Source organism: Micrasema longulum, unplaced genomic scaffold (assembly GCF_059751315.1).
Source record: "Micrasema longulum isolate JH-2025_06_02 unplaced genomic scaffold, ASM5975131v1 h1tg000223l, whole genome shotgun sequence".
Taxonomy (NCBI): Eukaryota; Metazoa; Arthropoda; class Insecta; order Trichoptera; family Brachycentridae; genus Micrasema; species Micrasema longulum.
Window position 1 is genome coordinate 671,412 of NW_028277428.1, and position 23,161 is coordinate 694,572.

At 32.1% G+C, this 23,161-nt stretch overlaps 1 protein-coding gene and 1 long non-coding RNA gene across 2 annotated transcripts in view; one reads left to right on the plus strand and one right to left on the minus strand.

Annotated features, from left to right (window-relative positions):
- Nucleotides 1-11,620, plus strand: part of LOC148283560 (uncharacterized) — a 30,870-nt gene extending 19,250 nt beyond the window's left edge. The window contains exons 2-3 of the mRNA XM_088243660.1: nt 10,102-10,586; nt 10,918-11,620. Coding sequence (XP_088099786.1) covers nt 10,102-10,586; nt 10,918-11,321 — 889 coding nt within the window. The 3' untranslated portion in view covers nt 11,322-11,620. The remainder of the gene's footprint in view (nt 1-10,101; nt 10,587-10,917) is intronic.
- Nucleotides 11,621-12,160: 540 nt separating this feature from the next.
- On the minus strand, nt 12,161-13,100 carry LOC148283561 (uncharacterized). The gene is made up of 3 exons (XR_015825564.1): nt 12,814-13,100; nt 12,458-12,732; nt 12,161-12,229 (listed from the first exon to the last, which is right to left on the minus strand). It is a non-coding gene; the product is annotated as an uncharacterized LOC148283561 (long non-coding RNA).
- Nucleotides 13,101-23,161: the final 10,061 nt, after the last annotated feature.

Consider the following 23,161-nt stretch of genomic DNA (forward strand, 5'->3'; position numbering starts at 1 on the left):
TTCTAAATTATGTATAGTTGGTAAGATTACAATATTGTCCCATAGCTAACATTATTTATTTCATGGAAATATTTTTAAATAAATAAATGTAATATTTGCGTTTTTATGATTTACCCAAATATTTAATTTTGAGGGCTATTTTCAACGAGTGGTAAATGACTCACTATTAGAAAATGGGAATCATATTGGGGTAGAGTAGGATCCGAACCACGGACCTTTGGTCCATGAGTCCGAGACACTAGCCACAGGACCACAACCCAACTTTATAAAAATTAAGAAAGTACTTAAATGTTTCAATCTTTTTTGAGAGACATTCTTTTTTTTAAAGGTAAGTAAGATCTGTAATAACTACACTTTTGTCAAATAAAGAAACAGTGCAACATTAATTTATAAAGTTAATAAAGCTGGCAGGAGATTATAAGCTTACAAACCTATTTCGTTTTGAGATAAATATGGTTTTTTGTTTCATTTTATTATATTTCCAACACCGTTTCTTTAATGATCCTTAAAGATTTCGTTTTATGACATTATGACAAAAGTTATGGAGATAAGAAATTATACTAATTTAAAATATATCATCAATTAAACAAACGTGCCCATTTCGAAAGAACATTTGACATTTCGAATGAACATTTTATCTTTTCAATCTGTTTCTCAGTCATTCCACTCCTAGTAAACATACTTCTCAGATACATAAATTTCTCTGCTTGTTCAAAAATGTTATACATATTTACGTATAAGGGTAATAATGAAAACAGCACCGATACTATAAATTTATTCCAGGAACAATATATAATAGAATATTTATTCTAACTGACTGTTAACAAAAAGGCGGACGGTAAATGAAAATCGAATCTCATTCAGTTTTGTGATTGGGAAATATTTGAGAAAGGATAGGAACATGGAATGGATACCTACCTTTAATATAATCCGAATATTCTTCAATTTCTGGCACTGGATGACAAAATGAACTATGAAATGTAACAATGTTTTCCACGACGCGCGACGATTCGAACCACTTTTGAAAAAAAAATATATCTTCTAATTTTGAATATTTTCTATCTTGATGTTAGGTAGGTATCATAAGGATGGGTCAAAGGAAGGATGGGAACGAAAGGTAATCAGCCAGGAATAGTTTCGATAAATGCTGTTATTTACTTAACACTGACTGACGTCTTTTTACTTGATTATACGTCAATATTTTATTTATTTTGTTATATTTCACACTTTTGCATCTAGCTAAAGTTTTTACATTAATAATGTGAAATACATGTTATCATAGATAATTTATATCAGCGTATGGTAATTCGTTCTAGCGGAAACAGCTACAACGTAATATAATACATAGACAAGACGCAATTTTCCACGGAATGTAAATTCTCCAGAAGATCACATTCACATAGATAAGGTTAATGTAAAATTAAATGCATATGACATGTGTGTTATCAAAGAGCGGGAAATTTCTACCCTCACACTGGCCCATTTAAAAAGTCGTTTTATTTGGAAAATTTGTTCCGTTATTTCACTTCGCGAAACGGTTATAGGGGGCTGGTATTTTAATGTCCCGAGTTCGGGTCCCGCTTAAAAGTTCAGAAATTAATAAAATTCCAATTCGTTTTATGGGAAATTATTCTGAGGAAGTGGTTTTTGATGGTTTTCATAAATGGTTTTCATTGAGGAAAACGTTCGTTTTATATATTTGAACAACTTTATGTTAAATAAGAAGTTTTTATTTATTGAACTCGCGTATTTTAAAAATATATTTGTAGGGATCTCGAATGTTTTATAAAATAAATGTAATTAATTATCTTTTAATTTTATCCAAACATTTTGATTGATTTTAACCCTCCAGGAAAACAGTAAAATTTCAATTTACAAAACTATCCTATTTCATAAAAATTAACACATCGAACAAAAGGGTATTTTTATGTTTTTATTTTTCAATGAGTAGAATAATACGATGTTAGCGGTTTCATTATTTTTAGTGCAACATCAAATAAATTTTCTGCAGTTGTTTCAAATAAACATATTTTGAATTACCTAAAAAGAAGGCGTTTTGTGCCCTTTGGGACAAAGGCACGTATTGCGTTACCGCGCTTAACCACTCGGCGTCAAACGTCAAAGGCAGCAGTAATTATCTTTATTTAACTGAATGATCATTTTACCTTAATGTAACGGATGATCAAGATATGATTCATTTGATATTTATTTATTTATTTAAACATGGTGAAAAAAACAATAATAATGATAATTTAACAATTTTGAAGAATACTAAATGATAAAAAAAAATGTTATCCAGAACTATTAGATACTAGCTTCTCGTACCCATGAAATACAGGTGAAGAGCCGTCCTATATAAACCAAACTTAACATGCAATGAGTCACCAACGTCTTGGTACTTATTGTCTAGAGCGTGAAGTCTATTGATGACTGCATTTTTACCATATGAAGTCGAAGTATTGTTTCCACAGTATTGGTAGGTTTACAAAGTTGATTTTTTGGTACATTAAAATTAATAAGTGATAAAATTGCAGGGGTATCAAACATAGAATGAATTGATTAAATAGAAGTCCCTGTTTTTTTGTCCATGAAAAGATATGCACAAGTGTAAATGGCATAACTTTATGTGCTTCAACAATGTTATTGGGTTCAAAATGAATATACGATTGCAAATCATTGGCAAATAAATGGTATGAACAGGGGAGAGTTTTTGTTATTGGATTGATAAAAAGGGAAAATAAAAGTGGAGAAAGTACCCCCCTTGTGGTACACCGGCGGTAAGATTAATCCAATCTGAAAAGACATCAGCCATTTTACCGCATTACCGACGACCACTCCAATGCAGTGTTCTATGCACGATTGGGTATAGATATGTATACGATAATAATGTAATAACATTAAAATAACATTTAACGATGGTTTTGATTAATTGGTTTTTTGTCAAAGTCATCGTAATCAATCGGATAACTTCTAGATAAAAGATTCAGATAATGAACACATAATCAATATTTGCGGCATTTGGCGTTTCAATTTGGTGTTTTGTGGGTGCCCTTTGCACCTTTGCTTGCAAAAAAGGTATAATAATGCCGATAATAAAATAAAATCATACAACTATTTTGATTATCAAACATCAATCGGATAACTTCTAGTAATCAGTTTCAAACAATGTCTGAAAATTATTGGAAACAAACAAGACACTGAACTACAACAATTATAATTATCACCTTTGGTATGCCAAACTTTGGACATCATCAAGATATCAATCAAACGTACTAATCACCAAACGGCATCATGAGGCATGACGCGGCTCTCCCGGATGGGTCGCGTCATGCCATAAAATTCAAATTCTCGAGAGCCATTATAATTTCATACATGTTGGCTTTCGAAAGTTGTACATTAAAAATATTGTGAAACATGATACGTCATGTCATTAAGAACTACCATTATAGTCACAATATGTTCTTGTTGAGTCTACGCTCCATCCCATGGAAACTTTCAAACTTTTCGCATTAAAATATTTAACTTATAACCCTCAAAGTTTTTTTGTCTTTTTCGTAAAAATAGAATCCTTAATGTACCAACTCGATTTGAATATTCAATATGTATCCTGATTTTATATTTGTTTAACAGTGATTTGAATCGGCCTTGTGGCGTAATGGTCAGCGCATTTCCTTACCATACAAGAGGTCTCGAGTTCAATTCCCGACATCGTTGATGTGAAATATTATTTAAAATAATAACAAAAATGATCAAAATACGCTGCGATTAGTGTACCAATGCAGTGCCTTTTGCACCGTTAAGTACGTTAAGGAAATGATGATGATGATAATGATATTTTGAGTATGTTCAAATGTTAGCAGACAGGCTGGATTTCCTCCCTAGGGAGTTATTCAGATCTAAATTTGTTGCAACAAAAAGGGGAAATATTTTTCAGAGGAGAATATGGAAGTCTAGGCATTTACAGGGCTTATGACCCGTCATTGGCTGTACACTGTGTACAGTGTTACACACTGTGTTACATTAACTATTCTGCCTATGTTTAGACATCCACATTTCCTCAACTTTTCCATCTGTTGACTTTTGTGAAGCAAAAGAGCTGAAACCTTTATCATGTGGGTGAGATTCATCCGGCTCACTCAATTCACCTACCAGGCAACGCCTGAAAACAATTTTCTAATTTTTATACTTCTTTTTTTACCAGGTAGTTGAGTCAACAATGTTTTGAGTACGTTCAAATGTTTGCAGACAGGCTGGATTTCCTCCCTGGGGTCAGATCTTAATTTGTTGTAACGGAGAGGAAATTGGAAAATTGTTTTCAGGCGTTACCTGGAAGGTGAGTTGGTTTAGCCGGATAAATCTCACCTGCATGATAAAGGTTACAGAAAAAGAAGTAGGCTTATCTTTAAGCGGGAGCGAGTTACTCGTATTGCTCTAAGCTCGCTACTCACATTTATTTACATTCTTTGATTGAAACCAATAATATGTAATACTTAAAGTGATTGAAAAAAATACGTATTTTACAAATTCTTCGTTTGCAACTTTAATTAATAATAACAGTAATTTAAAATTAGTAATTTTGGTATTTTATAATATTTAATTTTTCAAATGGTTACAAAGATTTGTGTAGTGGTCAGCTTGTTTGCCTGCCATGTAAGAGGTCTCGGATTCGATTTCTGACATGGTTGATATGAAATATTTATTTAAAAAGGTGTTATTACACTAAAATATTTCAGAGTCCCTGGACTGGGTACTGAAGCGTAGAACATCTGATCATCTTGTCTACATGTTAAAAAATATAATAAAAAATAAATTAAAATATATGAATATAAAGATACCCTGCAATTGGTGTACCAATGCAGTGCCCTATGCACCATTAGATGCAGATAGGGAATGAAGATAAGAAGAAGAATTTCAATATTTTAAAGCATAATCTAACTATCGCTTAACCCGTATGTTGACATAATGCCTTTCAAGAGTTCCATATCAATTATTTAATTTTCGATTGGGGAAAAATTGAGAATCGCTGCGTTTGCCCAACTAAGCAAAATATTTTACAAAGTTAAAAGATTGTATAAAGTTACCGATTGAATGTTTTTCTTTTTGTTAAAGCAATCGCGTCTGTTTTTAGTTAAATATTTCATTACGAAATTATAGTTTTCGAAAATACCCACGTACTAAGAACTCTTTACAACTCCTTGGTGCGAAGTAGACTCGAGAGTGGCTCGATGATTTGGGGGCCACATAAACTGAAGTACTCTCTTATGATGGAGAAAATCCAAAAGAAGTTTCTGTGGTATCTCTACATGAGAGAGTGCGGGTATTATCCTTGGCTCTACCCGACCAAGTTTCTCCAGGGTATGCTTGGCTACAACAGTTTATAGACTAGAAGGAATGTGTATTTGACTACACTTACACAAAAAAAAAATTATAACCGCACAAACGCCATGCCTTTGTGTGATTTTTATGCTCGTGCCCTACCTAATAGCCCGATGCTTAACGAATCTGGGCTTAGGGGGGGAGGGAGATTTAGAAAAATGGAAACTCTCGCCTTCCTCACAGTAGCCAGGCTCTTTATAGACTGGGCTTGGAAGGCGAGAACTATTCACAGGGACCCGTCACAATAGATTTTCACAGATTGTAGTGACGTCAGGAGCTTGCATAGCCCTGACCTTCACCTCTAAGAACAAGATGTTTTTGTTTTTGTGGAAGTGTAACTTAGTTTGTAATATTTATTGTAAAAATATATAAATATATATTTTTTTAATTTTTACAAACAAACTTATCCTTGACAAAAAAGGCTTTTGTTGAGTCAATAGATTCTCAATTTCGATCAATATATTATCATTTTAGAAGTTTAATATTAACCCTTGATTATACAGGAAAATTGCCTTGTAAGTTTGTTATCAACCCTTACAAAGCTTTCCAAGAGCGCTTTTCATCTGAACAAACGAGGAAGATACATGCAAATTAAATTTTCTGACAAAAGCCACACAGAATGTTCTCAGTTACTCCAATACTCGTGCTTGTACATACATTCATTATATTTCTTATCTTTTTAGACAAATGGTGCATTGGGAAGTCTGGAGACTTATCTTAAAGATAAGAATAAAATAGTTAAAAGTTTATTACAAAATATTTAAAAAAGAAAAACCCAACTTCGTAATATAAATTAGTTTCATAAAGTCCCATGCATGCACTTAATTTGTAAAAAATGTTTTCGTTGAACAACTAGAAGTGAAAACTCACGACACAAGTAAACGTTTAAAAAAATGTAGTCATACGAGTGGCGAGCCGTGATTTATTTTAAAGGTAATCTACAAAAAATGTTCATTTATTTGTACCTACGTATAAGTATATTTTGTGTAAGTGATTTAATTATCTACTGCTTGACTTTTAACTTTGAATTTAGTTTTTAATTTTATCTTTCAATTTTTACTTTAAATTTTAATTCTTGATTTCAACATTTAATTTAAACTTTTAACTTTATTTTAATTTCAACTTTTCATTTTAATTTCAACTTTTACTTTTGAAGTTTATTTTAACTTTTGATTTCAGCTCTTAATTTATAAATACTTACATATACTACCTGCATCTAATAAATTATTGTTGGTTGTGAATTTTTACAAATAAATTAAAATGTTCATGGAAGCAGAGAGAGAGGGAGGAAAGTAGAGTAGCTATACAATGTCTTCTCCTTTTTATGTACTTTTTATTTAATATTTTATTTTTTTAGAATTCAATTATTTTTCCCCTCTCCTCAGAGTGAGACTTCCATTGAAATAGAGTTCCATTGAAATATTTCGTATTGTATTTTTTCAACTTATTTTTAAATGTACCTACACTAAAGATAATATTTAGTTTTATATAAATTACCCTTACACTGTATAATATTCACCAGTCTGAAGATGCCCATTAGAGGGTGAAAGCGCTAATAGGTCAAAATAAATAAGTGGAAGTGTACCAAGTATTTTTTAAATTAATAACTTATATGTAAATATAAGTTATTACATCACTTGTATAAAAGTTTTTTACAAATATCACAACTTAGCAGTAATTGTCAATACTAAGCACTAGCAGTTTTCTTTTAAAATAAATATTTCCAAAAACGGTCACTGCGAACGCCATATGTCCTATGTGATACAAAATATTTCAATGGTATCCTATCAAAGAAAAATACTCCTTCGAATACTAGTTACCAAACAGAGAATCTTTAAATAATTTTTGTAATCTGAAAGCTTGTTTTAGTACTAAAAAAGCTAACTTGGGTTTAAAGTGTAAAATATAATGCAATTTTATCATTCACCGAGAACGGGCTGGGCGCTGGGCGCACTTCATATATTTTTTTTGTAAGAATATATAAAAGATGGTGGCGATTTATAATAAAAAACAATTATAGTATTTATTTTCACTGGTTTCGGTATTTTTTTCCGTGTGACTTGATAAATTTTCTACAACTTGCCCACCACATATCGCATCCCGCATCTGAAGACATTGGTCTCCTTGGCGGTGCCCACATACACGGAAAAGTGGCTCATTGCCGAACAAAAAAAGCTGCCCGAACGACTGGTCTGTAATCTGGTAGTCTTAGCATTTTTGTGCTGAAAGGATGTAATCCAGAAGTATTTAATATGCACTCATTGGATTGAGATTGGATTTTTTTTTTACAATGGTTTAAAATACACATAATTAGAATAACGAATAACGAATAAGATAAAAGGATGCATACTTGGGTACTAGCATTGGTTGTCTGAACTGAACTCTTGTCCATCTGTGTTGTTCTTGTCCCATAGAAGGGAAATGGTAAATTACAAATCTAAATAGTAGACTAACTCGAGAGAACCACGCGCCGACCATGCTCTAGGACCCGTTTCGTCTACTTTAAGGTCTGTGAGATTGTTAGGACGATTAAGGTCTTTGCATAGGATTGTTTCTACTGTTGGTATTAGGAATATGGTTTTTGCGAAGAATTCAGTACTATGACGAAAAGTAATTTCGCCTGAGTTCGATAGGGATCATGTTAGGATCTGTGTTAGGATTTTGCCGGTAGTGTCTTTATGATTTGATGTTCCACTGTGATTTGTTATAGATACGTATTGTTTTTCTTCTGTTGATTAAGTGCATGTTGTAAAGGGGAAATTATTCTAATGTTTCCTATATTTTTTTGGGTTTCCTGTCGTTTGATTGATTTGTTTGTATTACTACGTTCTTCTTCCTTTCCAATGCGGGATCTGGAGCGTGCAGCCGTGGTCTCAATTTGGAACTAACACTGTATTCCTCCACTGTAATACTGGGAAATAAGAAAAAGGTGATTGTGCTGACCATGTGTATTTGATTGATCACAAACTGACAAAACTGCAGTGAGGGGTACAATGAAAGTTTTTTAAGTTTATTTGTTTTGTTATTTTCGCGGTTTGATTGTAAAAAAATATTAAATTTTCGCTTAATTAGTTTAAAAAAAAAAAAATTGATATTGATATGCGAAATTGAAGAAAGACTCAAGTCTTTATGAACAGTTTCGGGAAAGGGGTGGATGCTTTCATTGTAATTAGAATAACCAGAAAACGAGTCGTTTTGCGCCCTATGGGACAAACGGCACGTATATGTTACTGCGCCGTACTTGAAGCAATGTTTGCTAGACACACACCTGACGGGTATGACGTGTGACATGTGGTGTCAAAAAGACGTGACGCCAACTGCGAGCTGTTTTGTACGTAAGTACTCGTTTTATAAATTTTTAATGAAAACGTGTTTTTTATACATTTGTGGGGATCAAAGTCCATTGATCGATGGGCCAAATGATTCAATCTGAAATATAGAGAGTCACCACAAGTAGCCACTCAACATTTTCTATTTGATACAGTACATTATATTCTGAGACCAGCAGTATTTCACACCGGACGCCAACTCAATAATGAAATCGGAAGACTTCAGTGAAGCGTCCTTGAGTACAATAACTTCATTCCCGCCATGAAGACATGGAGAACTAAATAACTCCCTATTAAAAAGACACAGGGTGCGGTAACGTCAGCCAGTTAGTTCTTGTATGAAGTCCAGTGGAATCAGTCAGTCGGTCAGTTTCAGTTTATAGTTCGAGGCAGTAGTTCAACTCATCAACGCCGTTACCCTCGTGTTTCGCCACAAAGAGCTGTATCTTCCAGTTTCAAATGGTGATTTTATTTACAGGTAAGCTTTAGAAAAACATCATATATTTGTACTTAAATAGGAGGTACATAATATAATGTAAGTAATATATACTATAAATTTATATTTTTCTGTGGTTCTGTGTGATACAACAACTCTCATCCATGAAATAAACTCAAACGATGTAACTTCGTGATATATTACATTTTATAGTTTTACTATCCATTACTTTAATAAATAAACAATACCACTATGAATTCAGTCGATATTAGGTAATCAATTGAAATGTCAACTAGCCGCATTGTTCTAGTAATTAATAGTGCTAAAAACGGCTGCGTGGAACGCTATATGTCCTGCAATATGACGCATGAAAGTAATTATGGTCTAACGTTAAAAGTACCATCTCAAAGAAAAATGTTTAAGAAATAATGTTTGAAATACTGTTTTCCAAATCAAGAATCTTTAAATAATTTGTGTAATCTGCAAGTTTAATCTAGGTGAAAAAACCCGCGCTAGGGTAAATACATACAAAATATAGTATACTTATTTGTATGAAAAAATAAGCTGTAATAATCGGCTAGTTTCTTGGCTCACCGCAGGCGCTGAGCGCGCTTTATCAAAATTTATATTTATTTCAGGATAAAAAAACAAACGGTGGAAATGATTTAAAATAAATGTTGATTATTTATTTGTTTTTCTGTAAATAAAGTTACAATAAAACGTTATTAGAGTTAGGGCCTATTTCACCACCTTTGAGTAAAGTATTGAATAACTAACCATCACATAACTTAATCCGATGATTAATGTCCCGATTACCGAGCAACGGTTTCACGACCTATGAGTATCCTCTGATTTGCTAAATAGATACTTTGTATGGCAACGTCGCATTTAAACGGTCTAGGCTCACGTCTGATAACGTGACAACGTCTACTGCTAGCTTTCATGTGTTGTTTATTGCAGAGATAATGTAGAACTATTACTAGTTGTTAATTGTATTCGTTCATTACTTTGGGAGTCGCACGTGTTTTTTAAAAACTGCATTATAATTGAGAATAAGCGCGAACGGAGTGTAAACTTTAGTGCTGAGGAGTGCGAAGTACTAATAAGTTTAGTTTTGCGCCACAAAGATGTGATAGAAAATAAAAAAAGTGACAATATATTGTGGAAAGAAAAAATTTCCGCTTGGAAATCAATAGAAGCGGAGTTTAACGCGTGCTCCAAATCCAGCCATTTTCGGTCTCACAGGACTTTGAAAGTGAAATACGACGGGTTTAAGAGATCTGTCCGAAAGAAGAGCGCATTGATTAGGGCAGATCTCTACAAGACTGGTGGAGGACCCTGCACGGCGGTTCCCCTAGACTCAACGGAAATCAAAGTCATGGACCTTATAAGCCTGAGCGCCCAAGGAATGTCGACCATATTCGACAGTGACGCGGACTTTCTAAGTAAGTAAAACTGTTTAAAATTATTTCTGTAAGACAAAACAACTAAATGCATAAGAATATTATTGTATTATGGTTTTCTAATTTATGAGGTGGAAGGGGGGTACAATAATGATTTAGTAGGTGTCATATCTAGATGCCGGTTATGTTATAGATGTTTCAGTTTTTAACGCTCTGACAATATTATGATAAATCCAGCATTATGTTTTCAAGTTTTTTATTGCTAAATTCACTAGAATTACTAGAATTTTTCATAGTCACTGGACTATGAAGCAATTGAAGTTGTATTATTTTTAACAATACTCCCCCCCATTCATTCAATTACTTTTTTCAGGTGACAAACAAGGCACAGAGGAGCCACCTACCTTGAGCGAGCCAACAACTGCCCCGCAAACAGTTGAAATGGATATAGAGGTGTTATCTTTGCCATCCACCTCAGCATTGGATGCGGTAAATTTAAAGACTCCTGAGGATTCACCCTCAGTTGGAGCTGATTCAAAGAAGCAGTGGGATTCTTGGAGTGTCCCACAGCTCCGCACTCCGAAGCATACGGCTCTGAGGAAAGGTGGAAAAGTGACAGATGCCCGGAGGGATTTAATATACCTCCAAAAAAAAATTTTACTGGAGGAATACGAGGAAAAGAAAAAGGAATGGGCATTTAGGCAACAGGAGAGAATAATAATTATGGAAATACACACTACAAAACTAAAACTACTTTTAAAAAAAATAAACGATTGATCCTCTTGTATAGTTATTGTATATGTATTGTTGTGTAACGTGTTATTATTTCTTGTAATTTACTATTTTTTTCCATATAAATTATTATGGCTCAACACAGGTACAGCCTGAAAAGTCATGAGTGTATGAATATACTGTGTAAAATGTAAATTGGTCATCGTTCATCCCTTACATCTATGTTATGTAGATTCATGTTTTTATTTATCCATTATAATTTCACAGGTATGCCTTTTAAGTTCTGTAGCTTTGTAATATAGTTATATTGCAATAAAATTATATAATAGATAATAAAAGATTATTACTACCAATTTTAGATTATTTTACTTCATTTTCCTTTTACACATGATTATTTAACAGGGGGGTGAAGTATTCTAAAATCAGTCTTCTTCTTGGATCATTATCCAGGATTTCATTGCCGGCAACTTCTTCATCTATGTAATCCTGGTTTCTTTCATAATCGAATTGGTCATCATTCATCCTTACAGCTATGTTATGCAGCACTACACAAGCTGTGATGATTGCTGTAGTGCGCTCCACAGATAGGGTTATCCGCCTTCGCAATACAGGGAACCTACTCTTGAGGACACCAAAACACCTTTCAACAACATTCCGGCTGCGAATTTGTGATTAATTGTAGAGGTTCTCTGCTGGGGTTGTTGTATGTGCAAGAGGTGTAAAAAGGTAGGGCTGGCTTTGATAGCCACTGTCACCTAACAAAATGCCATTGTCAAATTGCTCAGCCTCAAACTTGGCTTTTATCAAAGAATTATTGAATATAGTCTGGTCGTGGCTGGACCCAGGCCACCGGGCAACAATATCTCTTATGATCAAATCTGCATCGCAAATGGCTTGAACATTAATCGAAAATACTCCTTTTCGGTTTCGATACACCTCGGCATTCGTTCCTCCTGAAACCGATAAAATTAAATCAATCTCGGTTATGGGAGAAAAAGCATAATTAATGTGCAGGAGAGTACATAGTGACATGAATTATATATTATTTAATATTCAATAGTAGTTAAATGAAAGGTCATTTTTATCATAATGCATTGTTATACTTTTAAAGGCAGTATAATATGATTATATAATTTATGTGCTATCCTTAATTATTATGAGATAATATATAAATAGCATACTTGGAGAAATTGCAATATGCGTGCAGTCTATAGCTCCAATGACCCTCGGGAAACGTGCCAAATTATAAAACCCCTGTTTTAAAGGACCCAAATCTTGAGGAAAGCGAATGAAGGTTGTCCGGAGAAGTGCTATGGCCTCAGAAACTTATTTTATAAATCGGCATGCAGATGATTTACTCACACCACTAAAATCTCCAGCAGACAGTAAATACGAGCCCGTTGCAAAATATCTCAATGTCAACAGTAACTTGATAATTGTTGGCACAGCTTTATTCCTGAAATGATAACTCGTATTATTATAGTTCCTAGAGTAAAAAAAATAATATTCCATAATTATGTAAAGAACTTCTACAAACCGAGTGCTTCTGGAACGAATTTGATGTTCAATCAAAGTATGGATTTCATTGACAGCCTGTTTTGTCAAGCGAAATCTTGACCTGAAGTCGACTTCATCTAACGTCTCGAAGTAATTTTCTCTAGGCCTATAAACTTTTTTTCTCCGAATTTCAACCATTTCTTCTTCATAAAAATCGTCCACAAGCTCTATCAGTTCCATAATTTATAAAAACACTTACTTTCCAAACTAACAAATCGAAACACAAACCCTCTTTGCCGGCTGTCAAATTGTTTTGCCGCCATTTTATTTTTTCTCTAGGTTATGATTAGCAATTAATCATAGGGAAAAGCTTTGAGTAGTTTACTCAGGGACTTACTCGCCGAATAGCGCTACTTAGAGGTGGTGAAACAGATTATTTGTTTTACTCGACGAGTAGTTCTAATCAAGACTTTACTCAGAGGTGGTGAAATAGGCCCTTAGTCAAATAAAATGGTAAGCTGCGCATAAACGCTTCTATACACGGTTCGCCCTTGGTATCTTCGCCATGTTATAAATACACATCAAACATCAACATTGTTTTTTCTGCTGACCTTGAACTGGGGTGAGAGCTCCACCCCCAACAACCAGCAAAAACCTAAACATTAATAGTGATGTCATTAGAATCGTAAAAATCTTTTGACGTTATTACCGATTTGAGAATATATCATATTGTGCCAAAATAAAACAAATACTTATAGAAATTGTAGAGACAAACTTTTGATATCACGTATTTGAATCGTATTTTTAGGTAAAAAAGTTTAAAGATGTAACAATGAGGGCGTTTTATCTAAGGGCGTTTTATCTATATTTTACCTAATGTGAAATCCAAAAAAAAAAACGTGTTAAAAAAGTTGAGACCTAAAGGGATAAATAGATTTGCAGTTAATTAAGCTATCCTAGATAAGTGAGTTTTGTAGAATTTGTTTGGCAAAATTCCAACATAGTTATGGATTCATTCTACAATCCTGGTTTAATTAACAAAATGTAATTATTAGATACGTTTACAATAGCGAACAATGAAAACTGCATATTATTTACCTGATTTGTCATAGCGATAGTCTTATTTAAGTTTGTATACGTAATTATAGATATATTATAATAAAAATATTAATATGAATGTTAGTAAAATGATTTGTAAATTATTAAACTTTTTATTTTAAAAAATAATTTTTGAAATTTGTTTGTAAGATGGAATTTGTATTTTTTTATTTAATAAACCATGTTATATTTTTTTTTTTTTTTTCAAATACATAAAATGAAAAATTCATTTCTTATAAACTTTATGGTCAAACATATTTTCGTAAATATTAATATAATCGTATGACCACTTACTGACTTTTCTTTGTCTACCAGCAGAAAAAGCTTGAAGTGATAGATTATCCTTCTTATCAGTCGGTTGCATATCATCAGTTGCCCATCGACTTTGAAGTATTGGGTCATCAAAAACCTCCAGATCCAAGAGATGTTCATTGTGTTATTAGGTGTTAACATTGGTCGTGTCGGTTATTTTTCCAGATATTAAAATTAGTAATAAAAGTTTTAAAAAATGTTTTTTTAAAGTCGTTCGAAAGGAAATTTTCTGTTCTACGAGATGTTGTGTTTGCTTTTACATTACATTTTTTATTTTATTCGATTACAAGTCTTTATCAAATAGACGAAATCGAGCATTTTTAACACCTTTTCGTTCGAGGGAATAAATCTGCCAAAGCTGCTCGCAGTGGATAATACATTATTGACTAATTTGTTTTTTTTTGGCTGTGTAATTTTGTTCTCATCATTTGGAAAAAAAACGTACAGAACGTTTATTAACACCCAACATATATACATATATTATTACATAGATTCTATCGCTTATTGATTTTAGAGTCCCAGTAACGCAGACCAGAAACTAATCTCTTTTTAAAATTTCTAAATGTTCCACTAAATCTTTTCAAAATTCATTTGTTAATAGAACTTGCCATATGTGTAATCAGAAACTAAATTGTATTGATATTAATAACATATCTTTAACTTCCTTTAAAAGTAAAATTTCCAAAAATAATTCAAGTTATGATGTTGCGCCTTGAATTCACGGCCTATATTAAGCAGGTTATGTGCAGTTCTGTATGTGGGCCCATAATAAATGAACACTGTATGGTCAACTATAGTTGTATTATTTATTATAATGTGCAACTGTGTGACCATATTCAAAAGTAGATATATTTTGAATAATATGTATTACATTTACATTACATTTTTAGTAATATTATAAGTTTTGTATGATTAGTTATTTTATGGTGAATATAATTTTTATTTGACAACATTTACAATAACAATATTATGTGGAAGCCTCTAATTGGACTTTATGATATGTATTTATGGTATTAACAAATTACAACAGGGATGGAGAATATCTTAAATAAGGGAATATGGAAGTCTAGGCATTTACAGGGCTTATGACCTGACATCCACTATTTTGCTTATGTTTGAGCATCCATATTTCTTCAATTCTTCCATTTGTTGGAGTATGTGAAATAATTCAGTCAGATGATTCTCTTCACAACAATAAAGGTTTCAGCTCTTTAACTTCGCTAAAATCAACAAATGGAATAATTGAAGAAATATGGATGCTCAAACATAGGCAAAATAGTGAATGTTGCACAGTGTGTAAAGTGGCCACTTAAACTAGCCAATGACAGGTCATAAGCCCTGCAAATGCCTAGACTTCCATATTCCCTTATTTAAGATATTCTCCATCCCTGTTGTAATTTGTAAATCTTAATGACTCCCAAGGGGGTGAAATCCAGTCTTTTGTCTACGAACATTTGGACAAACTCAAATATTGTATTTATGGTATAATTGACATTCATACATTTATAATTCTTATAACAGACATTTATACATTTATAATTCTTATAAATGTATAAATGTCTGTTGGCTTTATAAAAATAAAAATAAAATTATTATAATTTATTTTATGCTTAGAATCTCTTGAGATTCAGACAGAATTAAAAGTAGGCTGTTTTAAATTTATCTGATTTGGACACTGAGAGTCTGTAGCCACTTCTTCACAACTGCGCCTGCAGGCTTCCGCCGTGTGCCGTCCTAAAACGCCGACATAGCACTGACTGGCGATAGTGTCTTCTGGAGGAGTCTGGTGATGTTCACATGCTCCACTCAAGAGCGGACAAGGAAGAAGCAAAGATAAATAATGGTTAATGTTCAATGTTGGTACCTTTGAACATTTAACTATCATTTCTTTTATTCTGGATCCTTTTTCTGTCTCTAACTAAACTCTTAACCTGATCCTCCAGTCGTCAGTATATAACTTAAATAGCAAAAATATTTTATTGAAAAGTTTATAAGCACAAGTTCTGTCCGCCCACTAAAAAAACAGATGTAGATCGAAAAATATCGTCGTCCATCTTTCAAAAAGGCGTATCTCGAATTTTTCGATTTTTGAGACGACTTTTCGAATATTTGTTTGGAAAATTTTCGCCTTTAGAAATAATCAAAAAAATAATCTTTCTGTATTTTGCTCAGTTTTTTTGAAATTATTTTAAGACAGTATGATGCCCATTTATTCCACAAACATATTTTTTTTTACATTAAAATATTTATAACTTAATTTCGACGAAGTGAAAAACGAGATACGCCTTTTTGAAAGATGGACGACGATATATGAATAGCATAATGACATATGTATATATCAACAATGGTAGACAAGAACTGGATTCAACTCCCTGAGGAGGTGTTGACATTAATATATTACAACAGAGATGAAGAGCATTTAAGGGAAGGCAATATAGAACTATTGACTATATTGCCTCTTATTGAATGTTCTTCATCTATTTTGTAATATGTTAATGTCAACAGCTCCCAAAAGAAGTGAATTCACTCCTTGTCTACAAAAATTTGGACAAACTCAAAATGTGTTGATAAATCCACCTAGTAAATGAAGAAGTAAAGAAATTGAAAAAATAAATTTTTAAGGCGTTGCCTAAGAATGTAGGTGAAATAATTCAATTATATGAATCTCACCCGCATAAATAAAGGTTTTAGCTTTTTAACTTCACAAACATCGACAGATAAAATAATTAAAGGAAAATAGATGATCAAATATGGGCAGAATGGTGAATGTTACACAGTGTGTAAAGTGGGCACTTAAACCAGCCAATGACAAGTCATAAGCCCTGTAGATGCCAAGACTTCTATATTGCCTTCTCTTAAATTTTCTTCATCTCTGTTGTAATATATTAATTTATATATAAATATATATTTTTGTATTTAAATTTCCTTTTAGATCAGTCGGTTTTTAGGTTGGCTGAAATATATAGCTTTGAGCAATAGTTCTGTGTCGTCTATCTAAAAGGGCCAATGAAGTGAATAGCAATATTACAAGAGAGTATTTTTTTAGTCATTTTGTTGTGTTATATTAAACTGTTTGACGTGTTTGATAACAAATATAATTAAAAACATTACTAAACGTGCATTTGTATAAAAAAACATGGAATATTTTGTTAATTATATTAGCATTGACCTTGACATGGACCCTTTTAGATACAAGCCACAGAGTAAGTTACTCCACTGAAGTGCATGTATTGTTGTTCTTAAGGTTTAAATAAATTGAAAATACAAATAAAGTGATCAGCTTCACTGGCCAATTACAGACCATTAGCCCCTTTTATACCTAGACTTCCATAATATTTCCACAAAAATATGATTAGATTATTCATAATAATATTCATAATATTTTGCTCACTAGTTCGACCCCATCTAGAATACGCTTCTCTGGTTTATACTGGACTTGATAGTTATAAAACGAGTCTGATATCTTCTTTTCTCTTTCAATATTATTTTTAAACTTTTCTTTACATTTAAAAATGTTTTCTCTTTTTTTGTTTTTTCATATTAATGTATTTATTGTGTTAATATTTTTGGTTGCTTATGTGTTACTATTGTTATAGTTATGCAATTTCATCATTTTTTGTTATATATATTTATATATATGTATTTCATTTTCATATTTATGTTCAATATGTTAAAGGCAATTTATTTTTTTTTACATTTTTTTTTTGCACCACAACAGGCCAGGAGGCCTTATTACAGTGGTGAATTACATCACAAAGCACCCAGAAGAAGAGAAAAATCACATTTTTAATTTTTGTGTTCTCACCGGGAATCGAACCCGGAATCTTCCGTGCGTGAGTCAAGCGTCTTGACCACTTCACCACGGAGGCCGCCGCTGATGTTTATGTAAACTTTATGCTGTTTATGTAAATATAATTGAAAAAATTAACCAACTTTGTACAATACAATAACTTTACTAGTAAAATGCAATAAAAATAAAACTCGGACATTCGTTTATTTCAAATTTTGAAGACCATTTTTATTATTACAAAGATACGTGTGTAAACGTTTCTTGCGGAATTTATTTATTTGAAATTTCATGCATTTTCTTCCGGTGTTATATAAATATCTTATATGCGCAGTTTGAGAGTAACTTGTCACCACTTCCCGCTTACTTGTTGATGGATGGTCTCCCGCACAGGATGCTAAGGAGACATTGTATTCAACTCAAAATGTCTGACGTGAAAGAAAATTCAGGACACAGAGGTGCTCAGAAAATCAAATAAAACCATTTATAAAATACTATAATATTATTTCAGTATAATACGTAAATAGTATAGAATAACCTGTCATTCCGACCTTAAGAGATCCTGTATGGATTAATTTTCTTTGTAATATTTTAACAAAATTTAAATTTATTGCAACAGAAACGGAAAACAGTTTTGAGAAGGGAATTACCGGGGCTTATAATCTGTCATTGACTGGTTTAGGTGGCCACTTTGCACCCAGTAAAATTCCACCTACAATAACAACAACAACAAACCATTAAGCTGTTTTCCCGTAAGAGTAGGCTGAGAGGACAAAACGCCACATCACTTTATTTTTTTCTAATATATTTTTTTAAAATATTTTTTTGTTTTTTTACAATACATCACATAAGAGATAAAACGGAGTATTTAATAAAATAAATAAAAACATAGCAATGAAAAACATATTAGTATAGGAATAGAAGACAAAAAATCCCCCAAAGGCATGGCCTGTTCGTGTCTTTGCACACAGATCTCGCTTCCTCTACATTCCTGTATCTTCTCATGTACGCGCGCCAATTATTCCGACTTTTGATATGTCCATCTTCAAGTATTTGTTGGATTTAGTCATGCCATGTCTTTTTCGGTCTTCCTCTATTTATGCATTCATTAACATTCACATAGAAAATCTTTTTAGGCGTTCCTTCTCTGTCCATTCGCTTTACATTTCCAAACCTACCTAAATCTCCTTTCTTGACTTTTAATTCATGAAATTCAAGTTCATAACTACTCGAAATATTATTAAATATTTGAATATAACCATTTACAGACTTTTTGATGTCTACCGATTTTGAGATGAACTCTTCTCTTCGTCAGGACGCAAATTAAACCGACATGCAAAACCCCTTCACCACAGTGGTTGCACATTAAATTTAAAACCATCATAACATGCATTTTAATAAGCACATGCACCGATGAGGAAAAAAATGCACTGGTTATGTTATGAAAGTATTTTAGGTTATTTGATAAATAGTTTTAAAAAGGGGGGAAAGGGATGGAAGGAGAAGCTTAGGTTTAGGGTGACCATTACACTGGAATATCGTATAACAGGCTATATTGAAACGTTGTTTGATTATTGACCAAAGGAACATTAATGTCACTTTCTAAATATTTAAATTGTTCCTTTATCCTTCTTCTTTTTCATTTTATTTCATTTTTTTGCACCACAACAGGCCAGGAGGCCCAATTACTGTGGTGAGTCTGGCTGTTTTTAGCAGAACATAAAATTGACCTTACTGCACCCGATAACATCAATATCTTATTTTTTCGAAATTATGTACTGGCTGCTTTCTGCATAACTACGTTTAATTGGTGTCTTAACGAAGAGACGGGTGAGTCTCGAAACCGATAGTCATAGAAAAGTTGGTAAGTAGTAAGATACAAATATTTAATAAAATTTGGTTAAATGTTTGACAACAAAGTTAATGCTTTAAATATTATTCAATACTTATTATGACTTCTTTCATATCTTTCATTTTCTGACAACGATCTGGATACTTGGCAATCCGAATGACTGGAGTTCTATTAAACGGAGCTTTACTATAATAATGATAAAAATTTAAACCAACTTAAATTAAACGTATATTAAACTAGCGGACCCGACAAACGTCCTGCCAGAACGTTGGCGTGCCTGCTACCTTTTTAAAAGACTTTTCATTGATAAGAAGGTACCTCGGTACTTGTTTATGATTAAATTCCAAAACTAAAAATAATTACACACACGCACCCTCTCCCTCAGTCATTCCCACACGCACATGTATCCTCTCCCTCATTCATTCACACATACACACATTCACATACACATGAATACAAACGTCACACAAATACAATTACGAAACTTCTTTTCTTATATATTATGTGTCATTATATTTACAGTGGATTTTTTAATTGGCTTTAGCATTTTAAATATTTTTCTACTTATTTTGATTGTGTAATAGCTGTAAAAATCCAAAATAAAATAAATTCATTTTCAAATACAGAATTATTTTTGCAAATGTCAAACTTGGTTCTTCTTACTAACAAGGGTTCACTTTATTTATGAATGCGATTTTAAAAAAGGTATTGAACGTCCGTTAATATTATTTTATTACTACCAAAAATAAATAATTGGGAAGAATTTATAAGGAATGTAAAGAAAGAAATCTGATTGGGATCCATAAAAAGCAAATGTTATTTGTAAAAATTTAAAAACAAAATTTTTCAAACACAAAAAAACAACATCCTTCCATTTCTTGTGTGTATGCATTCTCGTCGAATGCGACCCTGGTAGGTCGATGAAAAAATGTTTATGCTTCTAACTTTTTTTTATTGATTTGATTGAAAAATTTAATATCTACGAACACGCGCAGCTTTAAGATCTACATTTCGCTGAAAACCGTACGTAAATCGGTTAACACGTACAGAAAAATTATGTATATAAAGATTAAATAGTGGAAATGGATTTTCGTAAATGATTTTTTTTACCATTCGTGTAATTGCAATATGGTTATAAGGAAGAATGAAAAAAATCGAATTAAGCTTTCTATGCAAATAGCTAAACTAACAATTAAAGGGGTAATAAAAGCAGTAGAGTTTAATTCAATTGAAATTACGGTATGTTCTATGGAAAATTTAAATGAAACTCGTTTAAAGATTTAAAAAAATTTATAATTTATGATAAGAGAAACCGATAGGAGTATTTTTGGTATTTTAAACAGGTTTCGGGTGGGAGAGAGTGCTTTCTCATATTTTTATCAAGCATCTAAGTGAATTAATTTACAGACAGATAAATCTCATCTACTCCAATAAAACTCAACTTCACAAAAAGTCTCTTTATTTTTAAATATACTTTTACTTATGTAGTTGTAAGTAATTGATTGATTGATTTGATTTGTTGACGAAATTTGTTTTTAATATTTATTTTTTCAAATATTTAAACGTGAGCACACAACAAAACGTGGCCATGTCTATTTAGGCAGTTTTGAATTTTTTTTGATCAAGCGGTGACTTATAAACCCGACACTGAAGCAATACAATAAACTACCAGATAAAACTAAACAAAATACTCAGACAACCTTTGCAACAGGTGTTTAAAATATTATAATTAACAAAGAATATGAATTTTATCATCATTCCCTTTCCGCACCTAATGGTTTATAGGGCATTGCACTGGTACTCGTATCTTTATCATTTTTTACTACACAAAGGTAAGATGATCAGTCATACGTTTCAGGGACTATGAAATATTCTAGTGTGATCTCGGAAATACAAGTTCTTCAGAATAGAGCTCTAAGAAACATTCATGGACTTAAACGGGATTCCCATGTCAAGAATATCTACCGACAAACAAAGATACTTCCTTTCAAGGTAATACCATTGCATGACATAACCAATACTATTTTAAATATCATCAACTTTTCTGCTCACTCAAATTTAAAATACACATTTGGTCATAATATTCATAAATACAATATGCGTTATTCAGGGAATCTTCATGTGTTTAAGTTTCACTCAACAAAGTTCTGCAGTAGGTCCTTGAAAAATATTGGCCATTCCAAATATAATAAACTGCCTAATGAGCTAAGACACAAAAAACTGAATAAAAAATCCAGAAGTGTCGCAATTAAAAAATATTTTTTAAATCTTTTTGATAGTCATAATTGTAAATGTAGTTTATTTACGATGGTGTTTTATGTTTCTTATACAATAATGTTTTCTTTTTATTATGAATGTATTAATTTGTATGATATTATGTATTGTCAAAAAAATGTTTTTCCTTATGTACGGTCCCAAAGGAGTTTCTAATAACTCCTGGGAGTATAATGTGTCATTTTTGTTTTATATGTTTATTTAATAATAAAAAAAAATTAAAAAAAACATCTTTTTAAATAGATAGTTTATATCAATCAGATCAGAAATCAAACACAAGACCTGAAAATGACCACATGTCCATTACCCCGCAAGGCCGACTCTCAGAATTAAAAAAAAAAAAAAATGTTACATGAATGTAATCCGTAAGGGTTTATAAATTAATTTTAATAAAACCACCAGTTTGTGTCTGTAAAAACATCAATCTTGATTTTTCAGACAGCCAAACAAGAGTTCTGACATTATCAGTTTTTGCCGTAAGCTCACAAAATATTATTATTCATATAAGTAACTTCAGATGTATTTTTACACGTGGAGAAATAATAAAAATAATTTCATGCAATTTTTACATTGGTGTTATTTCTTTATTTATTCAACTGGCACTTATTTTAATTTTATTATTTTTCTTGTATTTTAGTGCATCATATTTTGTTATATTTGCCAATAAATTCCGTATTTTAGATATGAAATCAAAAATGTCTTAAAAATTCTTAATAAGCGTAAATAAACAAAAACAAGTTAAAAGGCTAAACTTTGCAAAATTATTGACAGTACCTAAATACAAAGTGATTATACGATAACAACATGGAGTTTTAAATAAATAAATATGCGTTCAGGTGTTAATGAGTCGTCCTTTATTTTCGTAAGGTTATTTCTAGTAAACACATGGTGCTCCTTAATTTTCCAATTAGAAGGTGAGCTTTTCTCGTCTTATGTTTCATGTCCCATGTCCACAGACAAAGGCTCTGTTTACAATCCTTTAATTATATGAAAACACTTGGGTACGCATGTCCTTTATTTTGTATTATCGTGTTACAGTGAGTTCATCAATACTACGTTGCGTAT